Below are 16,378 nucleotides of genomic sequence, written 5' to 3' on the forward strand. Positions count from 1 at the left end.
ATAGCTATGTCATCTCGAGGTTTCTTAAATTTTGATTGCTCAGCGACAGCCATAGGCGACTAGATGGGCCAAGAGGGAACGAAGGAGCCGACTTCCACAGTCCTTCGTGATATAGAAGACATGCATTGGCACGACCGCGACTTGAAAAAGCTGAGTGAAGCGAGAAGTAGGCTTCTCGCGGGGCTTCAGTCAGGTTGTGGTTTTGTCGCCAGAGGTAGAAAGGTTGGGAAACAGCGCGTGGCAAGGTTTCAGTTATTTGCGAAATGAAGGTATAGATTCGGGATATAAACTCGGGGCGATAGATATAAGTACAACCTGAAATGAACACTCTCAGTATCTCAATGCAAGAAACAGAAAACCAAGAGCGAGGACTCACAATACGATACAACAACAACAACGCTACACGCCACAACACAACTTTAGTCCCTTGGGCTCATTGCTGCACCCCGGCCCCAGCCAACGCCTGCCTCATCAAGTGCGCCAAATGCACCGTACCCTGCCACCAGATAACCATAGTGAGTCCAACGATACCGTGGAGGGTTCCCCAGATATTCTCAGGTGTAATCTTGAGTCTGTATGGGAATAGCACGTCGGTCAGCACATGCAATCAGCCTAAGCAAAGGGGAAGGGAACGTACGCTTCAGCAGCAGGCCCAAATGTATGAGGGATGAAGCGGGGTGCTTGGTAGATGACCGTCGAACAGGCCGTATGATAGACGCATAGAGCAATGGCCAGTGCGCGTTTGCCAGGAAGGAATTCTACGACGTGTCGGGAGATAGTAGCCGGATTAGGAACGGGTGCTGCAAGGAGGACGAGCTGGAAGGCGCACCAGGTAGAGAATAGCACAAAAGTGCCATGATACAGCTCGCAAGGCTAAGAGACGCGTACAACTGTTCAAAGTTCAACAGTCAGAGTCTTCTTTCGTGCTCAATCCTGGCGACATCCACACCTTGACTAACACAAGAGCCGTGTTATTCAGCTGCAAGAACGGAAGACTGGCAGGATAGAATAGCCCTTGGACGACTATTGGGAATTCCAAAGCGATATGTAGCAGGAATACTACGGACCTATTCATAAACAATAACAATACAAAAGTTGTCAACGATGCGTTTGCGTATCCAGAAGCAACGAGGACTCACAGAGGACTACGGGCAGCGTTCATGGCGAGAAGAGGTCTTTATCTGTTGAACCCGGCGGTTGGTGGTCGCGCGACGCGATGTTGGTTGGCGGTCGATGGTGGTGGAAGGAAGACAATAACCTGAGTCTCGCGAACCCGTTCAACAAACTCCGTGCTTCGGCGTCAATTGATTTCCATACGTACATACCCTCATCTACACAGTCCTCACAGTCACGACGCACACAGAAAACCAAAACGATAATAATATTAAGAAATAATGATACTACATAAACGAAAACCTAATCCTCCACCCAATCTAGTTGGCTGGATGGTGGACGTCTTGGCAGTTGTCGAGTTGCTAATGAATGCGAGTGTATCCCCAGGGATCGGCAAGGTCAAGTGTAGGGTAGCATTTTGGGTCATACAAATGGAAGGGGGAATCATGGATGGGTTACCGGTGTTCTACGTAATTCCGAGAGGGAATAATAGGCATAGGAAAGAAAGGCGTTACGTGTATACGTAAAAAGGAGTCCGTTGAAATCTTGTCGTAAAGCGGATTAAGAGAAAGCATAGACCCGGATCTATACCAGGAGACAGTACATGATTCGGCAGAGATGGAGGGGTATAGTAACCACGAATAAGGGGATGAAGAGAAGAATGAAGAGAAAGATGAAGGTTGAAAGAACGAGGGAAAAGGGAAGGTGATTTCCTTTTTTCAGCAAAATCAGCAACCTACCCCTCAAGCATCTTCATCCTCCTCTTCATCCCCCGCAGCACCTCCAGGCACACGCTCTATCCTGACCGACATGCCTTCAATCTCATCCAAATCCCTCTCCAGATCCAGGTCCTCTGGAGGCTCATCCATATCTCCCAGATCAAGCTCCATCCCCGCTCCCCCTCCTTCCTTCAACCGACCCTCCAACACCCCAACCTTGCTTCTCAACCTCAACACCTCCCGTCTCAGCTTCACAATTTCCTCGTCTCGCCTATCCACGCGGCCCTTCAGCGTCCGGATATACTGGTTACCGCAGATCAACAGCTGAAGCTTGCTCACTCCCTTGTTTGGACCATCACCGCCCGCTTTAGGTGGTCCACGGGGAGGCAAAGCACCCGGAAGGAGAGGGCCACGAACAGGCAACACTTTATCCTTCGATCTCCCTGTAGCCGATCCGCCACCACCCTCCTCCTCAATCGTATCCTCAAACGCGATAGGTGGCAACAATTTCCGCAGATCGTCAAACGTCGTCTTGAGCGAATCACGTCGTTTCTGTTCTGCAGCTTTGTGCGATGTTTTCTTTTGACCGGGTGGGAAATTGGCATCGGGCGCAGGTTTAGGGTTAGGATCTCCAGCTAGTGGAGAGGAGGAGTGAGCAACCATGAAGATTAGGACAGTGAAACAACTTGCCTGGGAGGATCGTTTTGAGCTTGCTGCTGCCATCTGCCCTGCCCTTGCCTTTACTACCGCGCGTCGTCATCGTGGTTCCATTCGATGGAGGATTTGTGTTGTTCGCAGGACCGGTATCGTTAACACTACTCGAGGGCGCACCTAGCCGACCCAGGTTCATGATGCTCGCAGGTGTGACTGGCGTCAAGCGTGTTCCAGGAGCGGGAGCAAAGATGTCTATCGATGACCCTCCCATATCTGAAGAAGCCATGGACTGATTGGTGTCCGTATTCGGGGGTGAAGGGTTGATCTGGGACAGGTCGACAGGGGAAGGACTATCCTCAGGCATCCCGCCCAGGCTCCCGGAACCACCATGGGGTGTACCGGAAACACTAAACGTATGTTGATGCTGTCCCATCCCAGCGTCACCTCCAGCATTCGGCGTCGAGTCGTAGGCAGCAGTCAATGGGGTCATGGTCGGTGGGGCACCGGAGATGCCACTCTTGCTTCGATTCCTCGATCCTCTCAGCAACGGCGTCGACGTCGTGGACTTGGACGTCCTATGCGCGGATTGTCTCCTCGACGACGAACCCGAAGGGGGAGGCAACATCCCCGCATTGGCCAAGGTCGGCCCGATAGCAGGACTGTGCTTCTTCCGCGAAGAGTATTCGTCATTGTGGGGCGATGCCGCTCTCTTGTTCCCATTCGATGCCCTCTCATTGGTACCCATACCGCGCGTGTCCATCCGATGTGAAGACATACGCATGTTGGATGGCGTGGCGCCATAGGCACCAAGCCATGGACTCGTTAGCGGCGACACGTCCAAGTCAAACTCTCGCCCCGAGCGAATGTCGAAAGCCAAGTGTTCCGGGGCTGACGCAATCCCTCTATGCAGATTGGAATGAGATTGGGAGTAATCCATACTGGCCTGGGGAGCCATCGGTGGGGGAAGAGGTTGCGAAAAGGCATCGTCATGAGGATGGTAGGTAGAGGTGATCATCGGTGATGGAGTATGGGATTGCGAATGCGAGTGCTGCTGTCGCTGATTAGGGTTGTGGGTATTATTAGGGGACTCGGATTCCATGTAACTGTTGTTCAAAATCATCGGGGAGACGAACTCCATAGACTGCTGTTGTGGCCTCAGCTCCGTGGAAGGACCTTTACCCGCCGTCGTTAGCAACGATGAAGACGCGGGTGGCGATGATAAGCTACGTACCTGGTGTCGGAAGGTAGTTCCCATTCTGACTCTGATCTGAGGAGTTGGATTGGAATTGCTGGTTCACGTCCAGAGGCGCCGTTTTCGAGAGAATGGGGGATGAGCTGATGAGGGCCATCTGGAGGGCGAAACCGGATGAGCATAACCGTGCACTGCTGGGCACAGACTTACGCCATACCTGCTGCTGGAAGATCTGGTTCTGCAGTTGCTGCAGCTGTTGCAACTGCTGAAGTTTGATCTGCTGTTCCAGGATGCTTTGAGGCAGGTTTTGACCCGCTCCCATGAACGTCGTTGGGGACGAGAGCATGTTTTGCGACGAGGGGTTGGGGTTGTTGGTGGACGACTGCTGCTGCTGCTGCTGCTGCTGTTGCATATCGAACGGGGACATGATTCCATACGTATTCGAACCGCTATCCGATGCACCACTCGAATTGGAGTTGATGGGGACAGCCGAAGATGGCAATGCGAACCCCCCATCCAGCCCCTGCATCTGCATCAAATTGCCCAACAACTGCATTGTCAACTGGGTATTGGGACTCGAAGGCTGCATAGGCGACGACGGGGGGAACATTGGACTCGTCGCTGCTGAAGACGTGCCGTTGGGGTTACTCCCGCCATGGTGCGAGCCCAAATGGTTCATATTTATCGCCAGAGATCCGTTGTTGTTGCGAGAAGACTGTGAATTTGAAGAAGAGGAGTCGTGGGGAGGTTGTTGACCTAATTCTGGGTGTGGATTGCCTGTTCTGTGATGCCCGCTTGAGAGACCTGCGGTTTGACCTGGGACAGACATATTGCCTCCAGACGGGGGAAAGAAGGATGCCAGGATGTCCTTTTCGTGCTGTAGGGCAGAAGTATGCATTAAAAAGCCCCTGAACCCCGCTCTGGACGCTGCTCGGGGTCGTTGTCGTTGGTCGTCGGTGTCGTGAACGACCCCTGGGTGCTGCGGTCGTCGCCGGCGTCGACTAGGAGGGTGTGGTGATGGTTGGCGGAAGAGTCAGGCTGTCTGCGAAAAGGTCCCTGAGCTCGATAAGATGCCCAACGCCAAGGCTTGCCATTATCACACCCGCCAATCTCACGGGGCCGTGGCTGTTTTGATGGCGTCGCCGGTCGGTCCGCATCTCCGAAAGCGAAGGCTTTTCTTCGGACAATCACCTGCTCCTCAGCGGCCTTGACGCCAGGAGACTGAGTTGGTCAGGGTGGAGCGACCAAGAAAGTCGAGCACAAATCTAAACGACAACAACCATTTCGAAAGAAAAATCAGTATGTACGTACAAAAGTGGAGTTGCAACGCTATTGAAACTTTCACGGACCATTTACCTGGGTGCAAAACTAAAATAAGAAGTCCGACGTCTCAAACGCCGCGCACGAGGTCATATCATCCCAATTGCATAGTTTCACAGACAGCACCGTGACAGGAACACAAAGCAGAGGGGGCGCTCCCCACAAAAATTGACCAATAGAGCAGCAGGCTAAGACGAATCAGGCGATGACCATGCCCGGATCTGGCCTTGTCGCTTGATCCTTTCAGAGCTCAACAGTCCCCAGTCACCCAACTGAAACTGCAAAACCCTAGGGATTCCGGAGATGAGAATCGACTGACAGCATGCCCGAGACAGAACTTACAGACAATTACTGCTCACACGACCTGAAATGCCCCATGTTCACAGAACCAGAACCAGCTGACCCCAGGTCACCCATAACAATCGATTGCAGCCTATAATAAGCTCAGAATAACAAACGTGTCCCGTCACACAACCATAACATGCCCTAACCCAGTCTTCTTTCGCCGCTCCTTTTCCATTGTCCTGTCACCGAGTCGCACTCGCAGTCAATAAACCTACATCAGCATCACCATGAGGATATGTATCCTCACTCCTGACCACCTTGTTTCTAACTCGCAGTCAACCGATGATGAAGACAAATGATGATGGACGGTTCAGTGTCAGAGGCTCGACCCCCTAGGCACTGTCTCTTCGCCTCCCTGTTCCCAGGGAAGAACAAGAGTTGGCTTTCGGCGCGGGGTATGATGAAGGGTGGCTGGGGATCACCGATCTTTCACGAGTCGAAAAGCCTTGGATAGTCTTGGGAACATGGAGGATATACATACATCCGTCTATCCATTCACTCCCTTTCACTCCCGCGAAGTTGGAGTGCCCCCATCCTGATGTTAATTTATGAAAGTGATGATGTGAAAGAGCGAGCCTAGGCGCCATTGCGACTGGGGATGAGAAGGGTGAAGAGTAGAGCAGTGATTAAGGAGGATGGTGGCGTCCAATCGAGGTGAAGAGGGAATGGCTGGCGGTGACGTCTTGCCGCCGGTTGGGCGGGGCCGTTTCAAATACTTGCGTGCCTGGTTCTCCGAGAGATTGGTTCACTGACAATATGGCAGGAGACCTTCGGCGCCTATGCGAGTCGGATGACCAACCTCGCGCCCTCCACGCGGCAAACGCAGGTCATGGGCAAGCTACGAAGCTGGCGATCGAGAGTGAATAAATGGCTTGTTGGAAAATTCGAGGTTCATGCGTGCAAGAATTCCGGTGTTTTCGGTCTGTTAGAACGACATTTCTCTGGCGACTTCACCCGCAATCTGGCGAATAATTGGGGTGCGGGTTCAAAGTAGGGCAAAGGGCTAGCAAAACCCAGTGTCCGATTGGAGTGGCAAAGAAAAAGACTGTGGAAACAGATTAAACAAATGGCAGATGCGCGATTGAAATGTCATCGGGTGGAGTCGATCGTCGGCTTGGTGAATGCTTCTCGCGAGTCGCATCAAGGCGGCATGGACTGGCAAAGGCAAGTGAACGCAAGGTGCCAACCCTGGCAAATGGTAGGCAACCTGGGCTGTGCGAACCATCGGTGTCGTCTCCCAAACCATGCTCAACCCTGGCATGTGGATTGCGTGGCCCCACGTCTCGAATCGGTGACCGTGCTGCGTTTGAAACCGAAGGAACCGCGCCCTAGCAGATGGACAGTGGTCGGAAGGCATGACACGGTCCTTAAGGCGTCGCGAGCAATTCCCTGTCTCCCACCCCTTGTAACCTTTTAGCCCGATACAGAATTCTAGTACCGCCATTCCAAGTTCTAAGCCCGGACCCGTGTGCTGCGATATGGTGAGAACGGTATTTTTATTCAGAAAGGCGAAGTCAAGGATATTGGAAAGGTTGATTGGTCGTGTATGGCGACAGGGAAGGATCCGGACTACTTAGGTTTCCTTGTCGAAGGCGGCGTCCGAAGCAAAGTCTTCCCATCCAACCTGCTCATCTTCCCACCAATCCGACTCGTCAAAGCAACCAACCAAGTCATCCTCCCACTGAACCTCCTTCCTGGGGTCCACTTCCAGCAACCTCCGCTTCCTGTCAGCTTCCCGGCACTCCTCCATACTACGCATCGCCTGACAATACCGATCATCCATCCCCTGGGCATGCAACGCGTCCAATAAAAGACTGTAGGTTCGATCTGGCAAGGCAACTTCTCTCCTGGTTGCCACCAAGAACATGGCCGCCTTCAAGTTCCCTACTTGGATGCACGCTTCGACGGCAACTTGCCAGTAGTTGGCGATGACAGTGAGCGGGTCCTCGAGGGGTTGTTCATCGAATCGAACTAGTCGCGGAGGTGAGTCCGGAGCGGTGAACGCGAGCGTAGGCGAATTTTGAGTCTCTTGACGATGGCGGTAGTACATCAATACGCGGTGCAGCAGTCTGTGGAAGAAAAAGCGCGCTTTGTACGGGATGCCGTATTTGGCTACCAACCGCGAGGCCTCTGGGACAAAGATATAATGATAACCCTTGTCCGCAAGGAGCAGTACGTAGAGCGAGATAAACGACAGCTTTTTCGCTGGGATTCCACTCTTGAATAGCCAGTCGGATACCAAAGGGAATGGGTCTTGGCCCCGAGGCCGTGCCAATGGATGGTGCGCATCCGGAGCGAACTTCAACCACGAAGCGTATTCTCGAAACGCTCCGTACTCTGTCGCGTGGGCTTGGAGGAAGGCAAAGGCGGCTTCTTCGTATAACGGATGCTGGGCGACTTTGACTCCGTTTTTAAGCATGTTGGTAATAAGTGATTTTGCAGCGCCGTATTTTTGCTGCTGAAGGCACTTGATTACTTTGGCGTTGGCTTGGACTTCGTCGATGTCCGGGAAGAGGGGCGGGTCGTAAAGAGATGCGAGAGCGGGTGACATGGCCTCTTGGGTTGGCTTGAGCGTCGAGATGTGGCGAATGCCCAGGGTTGGCTCATGAGAGAAACGACCAGGATGGGCCCATAGTGGAGAGTTACGGCCTGATGGATTGACCTCAGGTCCTCTAAAGGCGTTCCTGCGACGAACAATTTCGGTTGGGACGCGACATTTCGCGACGGTATCAAGGCAGAGATGACGAGCAATGCCAGGTGTCCGAAGGGGATGCATGGGACATATTGTGGCCAGCTCTACAAGATGACGGTCAGCATCAAGCGTTGTTTAAACACCGTCACTTACTTGAACACGTCCTCGTCGTTGTTCGCGATGACCGTCCCGTTGACGAAGTCCAAGACGAGTTACCCGTATACCGAATGCTTGATGGTTTGATGCCATCAGCACATAATTCGCAGGCCCCTATTTTCACGTTAGAGCGTCCGATCAAGGCCACCGGCATCCTCAGGCAGGTTCGGTTCTGCAACGTCGAATACGTTGGCGACACGTCCTCTTCACGAGCTCCATGGCTGGGAAGTTGGATCCTGGTGGGTCGAACCGTGTGGTAGCCGCTACGGCATCCCCCCTGAACAAGAAGGCCGAAGAACCAATCACGAACGTTCCACAGTCAATGACTGAGAATCGCTGAATTAGGGGCTCTCCAAGCAGTTTTCGCCATTTGAACTGATTTCTCAGGTGGAAAGGGAATAACTTTGGCCCAAGTACGTGCTTAGCAGCATGATATCGATCTCTGATCCATTTTCATTGCCTACAGCTGAGAAACACAGTAAGCGACGGTGAGGACGGCATCTAGGGACCAGCGGGAAAATTTCGGATAAATAACCCAAAACACTTTCCGCCCCACAGCTGCCCACAGGTCTGCCCTTCCAACCGAACCACCACTCCTTCGAGGGGTTCTGGCTTCCTTCTGCGTTCATATCTGAAGCTCATAGACCTGCTAAAGCACAAATTAGCTTGGTTAGAGCCTCTTTTCCTCAGAGAAATCACCCACGACACGTAAAGGCAGCCGCGAGACGCGAAACCTACAGTGCTTCGGAGAAATCTACCCAAAAATGTCAACGACAACACCTAATGGCGACGATACAACAGCCACGAACAACAGTAACGACCAGAAAATGATCTCAGACGAAACTAAAGTATCAATACCCCCCGCCGATACCCTCAATGACGCCACCGTCGTCCGAACGGTCTCCTCAGAGAAGGTCGACCCTGGCCCTGATGGCCAAACTGGAGTTGGAAAGACCGCAAAACAGAAAAGGACTGGAATGATTCAGTTCCTTACCCTTTGCTGGTGCTTGTTCATCCTCGGATGGAACGACGGAACTTTGGGCCCGCTCTTGCCCAGGATTCGTGAAGTATATAACGTACGTCTTCCTCTCCTCGACCACCTTCGTCCAGGAATACTTATCCTTAAAAATGACAGGTTGGATTTACAGTTGTTTCCCTCACATTCGTTTCGTCATGTGCGGTATGCTCTACACCCCCAATCCATGAAGGCTATTCTTGACAGTTCTCCAGGGATTCATCCTAGGCGCTTTTCTAAACATGTACATAGGGCCTAAATTGGGTCTAGGGAAGGTGGGTGCTCCTCTCAGGGTCCTCGTTATCACTGCGTACTGACCAATTGTAAAGGTAATGGCAATAGGTACGACCTACTTCCTTGGAATCTCGCAGCATTGTTCTTTACCTAGTAGAATCACCTAGGCGCGTTCCTTCAAGTGATCACCTACTCCGTTCAAGCCCCTGCACCTCCCTTCCCCGCATTTGTGGTGGTGAACGCCCTAAACGGCATGGGTCTCGCTCTGCAAGTAAGGGTATTTCTGGCTTCTTTCATTCCTGGCCTTTATTGAAGCAGGATTTCCTCACTACTTAGGATGCTCAAGCCAACGGCTTCGTGGGAGCCCTGACAGAGAACGCTGAAGCCAAGATGGGTGTGCTGCACGCTGCCTATGGCAAGTGTCTAGTGTCGCCCTCCTCGCTTTCCAACGCTAATGTGCATTGTGCAGGTTTGGGTGCATTCGCCTCTCCCCTCGTCTCCACTCAATTCGCCCAGCATGAACGGTGGTCATTCCACTACCTCACCTCACTTGGCCTTGCTCTTTCCAACACCATTCTCGTCACCCTCGTTTTCCGTCTCAAGAGGCAGGACGGTACGTATGCCCGCCAACGCTTGTTTATCCCCTCGCATGTCCCTGACGGTAGTCCTCTCCCTTCGTAGACGTGATGCGGGAAGCAGGCGAATTCGTTGAGAAACGCGATAAGAGCGAAGAGAAGGAAACCAACATCAAAGAGATTCTGTCGAACAAGGCTGTTCATTTCCTGGCCTTGTTCATCCTCATCTACGTTGGTGTGGAGGTCACGATTGGAGGATGGATCGTCACTTATATCATTGAAGAGAGAGGTGGTGGACCCTCCGCGGGGTATATCTCCTCTGGATTCTTTGGAGGTAAGTCGCGTTTGAAGGCATTTGGGCAGATGTAAGGGGGGCACTCACCATGGATTGAATAGGTCTAACTCTTGGACGAGTGATCCTTCTATGGGTTAATGAGAAGGTGAGATAGACCCTCCTCGGTCGTCCAGCTCGAGCTGAGCATTTGCCCCATAGGTCGGTGAACGCCTCGTCCTCTACATCTACGGCATCATCTCCCTAGGGTACGTCACTTCCCTTACACATCCCACCCTAAACGCTCACCAATCCCGCACTTTGCGATAGGCTCGAATTCGTCGTCTGGTTCGTCCCCTCGCTCATCGGCGGCGCCGTCGCCGTCTCCTTCATCGGTCTCCTCATGGGACCCATGTACCCCCTCGCAATGAACCACGCCTCCCGCGTCCTCCCACGACGCATCCTGACCAGCTCCATCGGCTGGATCGCCGGATTCGGCCAGGCTGGAAGTGCTTTGATCCCCTTCATGACCGGTGCAATTTCCCAAAAGCATGGGATTAAGAGTTTGCATCCTTTGTACGTTTTACCCCCCTTTTCTCAGTCTACACGGTTTCTCTAGCCTTGGAACTGACCACTGGCGTCGACGTACAGGCTGATAGCGATGATGGCGGTACTCGTCATCTTGTGGTGGCTCATTCCCAATGCCCCTCAGCGGTCACCCGAAGCCAGTGCAACCCCTTCACCGCCTCCCGAACTTGCGGAGACCAAGACCACAGAAAAGTGATCCAAATATGTATATAGACCAAACTTCAAAGCCTCACTTCGTTGCCACAACCCTTCGTTACCACAACCCACTGGACACTATTTTTCGAACTTCTAGAAAGGGACTGGATGGATTTTTAATGAAATATACAACTTCGCGCTGCAATTTGGTTACCATACAGCAATCATATCCAAGGATGCGTTCAAGGGAAGGGCGTAGCATCCCTTTCCCTCTGAGAGCCTCAAGCCTCCCAGTGAGCATGACCACCATTTCCCAAACGGAAGAGGAGTTCATTCGACTACCTGAGCCGAGATCGGTGCTTTGCTCGTCAATGGCACACAGTGTGCCCGATGGATTTGGCCGGGATTGGCGCCGTTGTGACAAAGTTTTTCACATCGCGTCTTTACCACGATGACGAGGGCCCCTTTTTCAACGATTGGAGAGCATGAGGGACCGAAATTGATCTCGGAAGACCGGACGTGCAGAGTGAAGAGTTTACATTCGTGGCCCCCCTCATACAATCTCACTCATACAATGGGAAGGTTGCAATCATATTTACGAGCCACCGTATTCCTACATTGGTACGGCAACAGCGAAGTATTACAGTATTTACAAACAGGATTGGTAGAAAAAGCCTAGGAGGGCCTGATTTAGTCGTTATACCTGTAGCAGTTGGGCCATGCCTCGGTGTTCATAACATCCTTGATAGCAACAGGAGGAGAGAGGGTCGTGAAGGGCATCAAGAAGTCCAAGGTGAGGTTGGTGTAAGGAGGCCATGCGGTGGTGGTACCGGAAACTTCAGTCAGTCGATTGGGGTCGAGAGCTTGCCATTTAGCCCAGATACGGTCGAGGTTACCGTGGTGGAGGTAGAAAAGGGGATCTAGTGTTAAAAGGAAAGATCAGTCAGAACAAAATCGAACGGAGCAAGTTGACCTGGGAAACGTACCACCAGGGGCCGACCACCCGTCGACCATCAATCCACCAACGACAGCATGTCCAGCAAGGTGGATACCGGTGTTAGGCTCGAGGGGAGGACCGACAACATCGAGGAAGAGCCTGAAGTCGTCAAAGGTGGGCTGGGCCAGTGTCGCAGCAATGACGGTGCTGTTGAGGTTGTCCTTGACATCCTCAAAAATGCCACGGACGAGGCAACGGTCCATAACCAAAGTCGCGGGACCGAGACGGACGACTTGGTCTGCGAAGGGGCCGGTTTGGACACATCCCACTTCACCTTGAGGTCCATTGAGTGTTCCCGGGAAAGGTGGAGGGACCGGGAAGGGGAAGTCTTCGGGCCAGTCAGGCCCAGGGAACTCAGGGATATTAGGTGGAGGAGTGTATGTGCCTGGGACACCGTTGCCGCCGAAACCCTCTACGTTGTCGAAGACAGGAGAAGAGGCCATTCTGAACGAATCAGTTAAAAAGTTAGTCGAGCGTTAATGCATCGTTAATGTGTAGTAATGATGGGTAAGGAACTCACGGCAAAGGTCCATCGGCGTCACGAGTCCAGTCCCAGTACCTAATAAAGCAAAGAATGTCAAAACAGAGCATAGTGGTATTCTGCCGCGTGTACTGACGTTGCCGGTCCCTTGTAGCCACATTCTTCCTTCAAAGCCTTGTTGTACAAGGTCACAAAGTGACGATGCCAATGCAAAAATTGGCCCTACACACAATTCAACGCAAAGTCAAAAGAGGAGTATGATCAAGCGACTGACCACAGGGTGAATATGATGAGCGAGGTCGTAATGGCTCGCTTGGAATTCATCGTAGCGGCTTACTACACCAGGACGGGGAGGGTTGAAGGCAGTAGAAGGCTTTGCTTGGAGGCACTTGACGGCGCGGATGTAGTCGCGACGTTGCTTCTTGGTCAAATCACGCCTGAAATGAGCATGTGAGCGCGTCGTTCATCGAGCACTATGCTTGAACATACCATTCTTTCCGAACCTCGATCTTGCGGCACTTGGGTGGCTTGGGTCCGCCTGGTCCTCCGCCGCCAGGTCGTCCTTGTACCTCAACATCACCATCTTGCGGGGCGGCGAAGATGGCGGTGAAGCTTTGGAGGAGGACAGCGAGGATAACAAAACGGGTGAATAGAGCCATCGTGCAAGGTCTTCGAGGAGGCGCTTGGCTGGGGTCCCACCAATCGAAGCATCGCTCTCTTTATATCTCTCTGCGGTTCCATGGTCCTTGCCTTCTCCGACCTGTCGGGGAGCTCGTGCCTTGCAGCGATCCTAGAAGCACACCAATTCAAGTAATATCAGCCTTTTTTGAACGGAAGGGTATCAATGCCGACGAACATACCCAAAGGCCCGAACCCTCGACATCGACCAACTGTCAATGTGGTACGGTGATGTACTCTTCGTGGTCCGTGCTGAGACCAGTACAGTCTAAGACCACAGGGTCTTCACTTCGCCTAAGAGATTCACTTCAGGACGGATAAACGGGTAATTAGGCCCAGCGAGAATTCCCGCCGCTGAGATCGTCTGAGATATGACAAATTGGACGCGTCTATTTTGTCATCTAGCATCGTCTCTCAGCGCGATTTTTACCCACTTTTTTGTGCTCAGATCCGCTTAGAAATGATAGAAACCCGAAATCGTCCAAATGTATCACATTTATCATATGTCGTACTCTCACAACTAGAGTACCAACTGGCGCAGACATGTCAAAAGGAAAAAGATAACCAGTCCGGGAATAGCTACCACTGTGGTTGTATGCCGCGCCGCAGACAAGGGGAAGACTCTGGAATTTCTGTTAGGTTTCGTCGTTGCAAGCTGCAAGGAAGAGACACTCACCAGATGCAGATGCGCGACTGTATCGTGAACTTCCCACTGAGCTAGAAGGTTTCTTGTCAAGAGAGAATAGGATGGGCAATTTGAGGCAACTCACCACTATAGAAAGTCCGGCGGGTGGAGGGCGGGTTGGAGGCTGTTGGAGGCTGTTGGAGGCCGCAAACGTCGAGTCGATGCACTCGAGCACGCTGGGCCAAGTTCGTGCTTTGCTTAAGGGGCCATCGCATTGGGAAGGTGATATAGGTCCTGGGAGGCGTCGAACACAGTGGAGATCCAAAAGATGCCTAGACACGATGGGGACGTACCTCCTCCCCCTGATCCCTCTCTCTGCGTGCTCTGTATGCTGAATCACAGACTACCTGGATATCGGCGTCGTCAAAGACAGTTTTCACTTCCCGCGATTTCGATGTAGAGGACGGCGGGGTGGTGTATGTGGAGGGCGTAAAAAGTTACTTTTGAAGTTAACGTTGACTAACTTTGCCCGCCTAAGAACATAGAGCCTAACTTTTTCCCACGCATTCGAAAGTAACGTACTAACTTTTGGCTAACTTTGGCTAACTTTCGTCCCCCTTACTGCCAGCCTGAGACGTACTTTCGACTTGGTAGGGAGGGGTTGTGTACGGGGCTCAAGAGCTACTTTATCCGGGGAGGGATGATGGTGCGAAGCCGAGAACAAAAGGAGAGCATGATAGTTTATTGTGCGCCAACCAGTTACCAAATGGATTCTTGAATATGTTAGCTCTTCTCGCGCAGTGATACACGATCCAGTTAGCACATCACGTATACAGATGTGCTAGGCCGTCTGTTTATTCTGGAAGTAAAAGGGCTAACTGTGGCTTCATTACATCGCGGTACAATCTTGAATCAATGTTTGTTGCCCTGGGCACCTTGACATCAGGACTCGGCTACCGTCTACCACTTCGCACTTGCCCCCATGATAATGAATACACAATTTCGGTCACAGTGGGGCAGAATCCAGTGTAAGTTCTTGATCACCCCGTCATGCGATGTGGGGACCGTGTCATCTCTTAACCCCTTACTGTAGAAATCGAGATCCTATAGCCAGCTGTAAGTATGTACTCTCAGTCGTGCATATACTCTGAATCGACTGAGGTGTCCATTATAAATAGTGTCTATAATAAAGGGCTTTGCCCATTACAAGTCCGTTATGCCACCCACAATCGTGGTCAGAGGACGGTTGAGACACTTACAGGCCACCTCGTACTCACGCGACCCTGAACTCTTCCCCAGGCTCATGCAATCCATCGCGAGAACTTAGTGCTTGACAACGCACGAAAAAAGTTAGCTTCACTCCAGTTACTTCCGCCTTACATTCCCCATATAAAAAGTTACTTTCGGCTAACTTTACGCTAACTTTTTCGGCAAAAGTAACTTTGCTGAAAAAAGTTAGAAAAAGTTAGTTTAGTAAGGAAAAGTTAGTTGAGAAAGTTACTTTTGTAACACCCGTGTATGTGTGGTGAACCGTGATGGTGGTCGAGAGGAAAGAAAGCCCAAGTCACCGCGCGCCGCATTGGGCAGGGTCTGCACGCTCGTGACTAAGTCCAAAGTCCTTCGGCTTGTGGCGGAGAAAACAAGGAACAACCATTTCTAAGTCAATTGAATGGGTCGAAGATATCATCTGTGAGCGGAATCCAGCGAACACGACGGCAGCGAGGAAAGAAAGGACGCGTGGAAAAGCTGGAAAAATCGGGCGTATCATTTCACAGCATCTATGAGCACGTTACACACGCGTTTTGGCGGATTTATCATATCTCAGACGATCTCAGCGGCGGGCATTCTCGCTGGGAATTAGGGTCAAATGTGGGCCAGCAGAGTTGTCGAAGGGCAAGTCGGATATTGCCTTCTGTTTACGTATGTTAAGTTCAGACGCCTTTACCTTCGCCACGGTCGTCAGCCCCATTGTATTCGTTCTAGTCTCGGCCAGCCAGACGTTTACTTGGCGACGAACCCGATTTGGGTTTGCCACCGTAAACGTCTGGGAACCCGCCAACAGGAAAGTTCCTGTACCCGTCGAAATTTAAGATGCTCGCTAAATCGCTAAAAATCGCTTGTGCCGAGGGATGGAGAAGAACCAAAAGAGCGGAACAAGATCTAAACACGATCCAGCATTGGGCTAGCACCCACTGAGTCGGACTTGGCAATTACCTCCTTGAAGGTTCCTTCTAACGAGCGCGCTTTGCAACTTAACCACCCGCTGGGTATATTGTATCTGTACTACAAGTGTGTAATAAATATACCTCATACTCCAATCCAATGTAAGGCGTATGAGCCAAGTTACCCATCACGCGCAGCGACAATGTCACCTATAGGCTCGATCTTCTTGCAATATCCACAGCCCTTTTGGCGAATCCTATGCTCAAATTAGTGTATATACATGAGTTACAGACGGTATGGGGCACATAAAAATGATAAAGGCAACAAAAGTTTATTAGAAACTAGAATTCATTGTGTTGCAATTCCGAATGGACGGCTAGCGTTGCCACTTGATTGTTTACCACCTCCTGCATGAACCACCCATT

The 16,378-nt window shown here is 51.7% G+C and overlaps 6 protein-coding genes across 6 annotated transcripts; 1 reads left to right on the forward strand and 5 right to left on the reverse strand.

Moving 5' to 3' along the window:
* Nucleotides 1-433: 433 nt before the first annotated feature.
* On the reverse strand, nt 434-1,162 carry CC1G_02467 (hypothetical protein; the record flags this gene model as incomplete). The annotated part of the gene is made up of 4 exons (XM_001832153.1): nt 434-572; nt 638-873; nt 950-1,067; nt 1,140-1,162. 4 exons carry the CDS (start codon nt 1,160-1,162, stop codon nt 434-436), a joined length of 516 nt encoding a protein of 171 aa, XP_001832205.1.
* A 694-nt stretch (nt 1,163-1,856) lies between these two features.
* Nucleotides 1,857-4,507, reverse strand: CC1G_02468 (hypothetical protein; the record flags this gene model as incomplete). The annotated part of the gene is made up of 4 exons (XM_001832154.2): nt 1,857-2,467; nt 2,664-3,659; nt 3,718-3,835; nt 3,896-4,507. The coding sequence occupies 4 exons, from the start codon at nt 4,505-4,507 to the stop codon at nt 1,857-1,859; spliced, it is 2,337 nt and encodes a 778-aa protein (XP_001832206.2).
* Nucleotides 4,508-6,916: 2,409 nt separating this feature from the next.
* CC1G_02469 (hypothetical protein) lies at nt 6,917-8,345 on the reverse strand (the record flags this gene model as incomplete). Its single annotated transcript, XM_001832155.2, has 2 exons — nt 6,917-8,139; nt 8,189-8,345. The coding sequence occupies 2 exons, from the start codon at nt 8,343-8,345 to the stop codon at nt 6,917-6,919; spliced, it is 1,380 nt and encodes a 459-aa protein (XP_001832207.2).
* Nucleotides 8,346-8,955: 610 nt separating this feature from the next.
* Nucleotides 8,956-11,070, forward strand: CC1G_02470 (hypothetical protein; the record flags this gene model as incomplete). Its single annotated transcript, XM_001832156.2, has 11 exons — nt 8,956-9,267; nt 9,327-9,371; nt 9,422-9,481; nt 9,536-9,548; nt 9,608-9,711; nt 9,777-10,053; nt 10,122-10,349; nt 10,412-10,455; nt 10,509-10,555; nt 10,617-10,862; nt 10,938-11,070. The coding sequence occupies 11 exons, from the start codon at nt 8,956-8,958 to the stop codon at nt 11,068-11,070; spliced, it is 1,509 nt and encodes a 502-aa protein (XP_001832208.2).
* A 629-nt stretch (nt 11,071-11,699) lies between these two features.
* Nucleotides 11,700-13,146, reverse strand: CC1G_02471 (hypothetical protein; the record flags this gene model as incomplete). Its single annotated transcript, XM_001832157.1, has 6 exons — nt 11,700-11,929; nt 11,996-12,450; nt 12,527-12,565; nt 12,624-12,709; nt 12,762-12,924; nt 12,977-13,146. The coding sequence occupies 6 exons, from the start codon at nt 13,144-13,146 to the stop codon at nt 11,700-11,702; spliced, it is 1,143 nt and encodes a 380-aa protein (XP_001832209.1).
* Nucleotides 13,147-13,433: 287 nt separating this feature from the next.
* CC1G_15156 (hypothetical protein) lies at nt 13,434-15,444 on the reverse strand (the record flags this gene model as incomplete). Its single annotated transcript, XM_002910471.1, has 10 exons — nt 13,434-13,459; nt 13,660-13,685; nt 13,842-13,882; nt 14,144-14,197; nt 14,431-14,563; nt 14,684-14,717; nt 14,765-14,877; nt 15,068-15,119; nt 15,171-15,235; nt 15,359-15,444. The coding sequence occupies 10 exons, from the start codon at nt 15,442-15,444 to the stop codon at nt 13,434-13,436; spliced, it is 630 nt and encodes a 209-aa protein (XP_002910517.1).
* Nucleotides 15,445-16,378: the final 934 nt, after the last annotated feature.

The sequence above is a fragment of the Coprinopsis cinerea genome, assembly GCF_000182895.1.
Source record: "Coprinopsis cinerea okayama7#130 chromosome 9 map unlocalized cont3.9, whole genome shotgun sequence".
NCBI lineage: Eukaryota > Fungi > Basidiomycota > Agaricomycetes > Agaricales > Psathyrellaceae > Coprinopsis > Coprinopsis cinerea.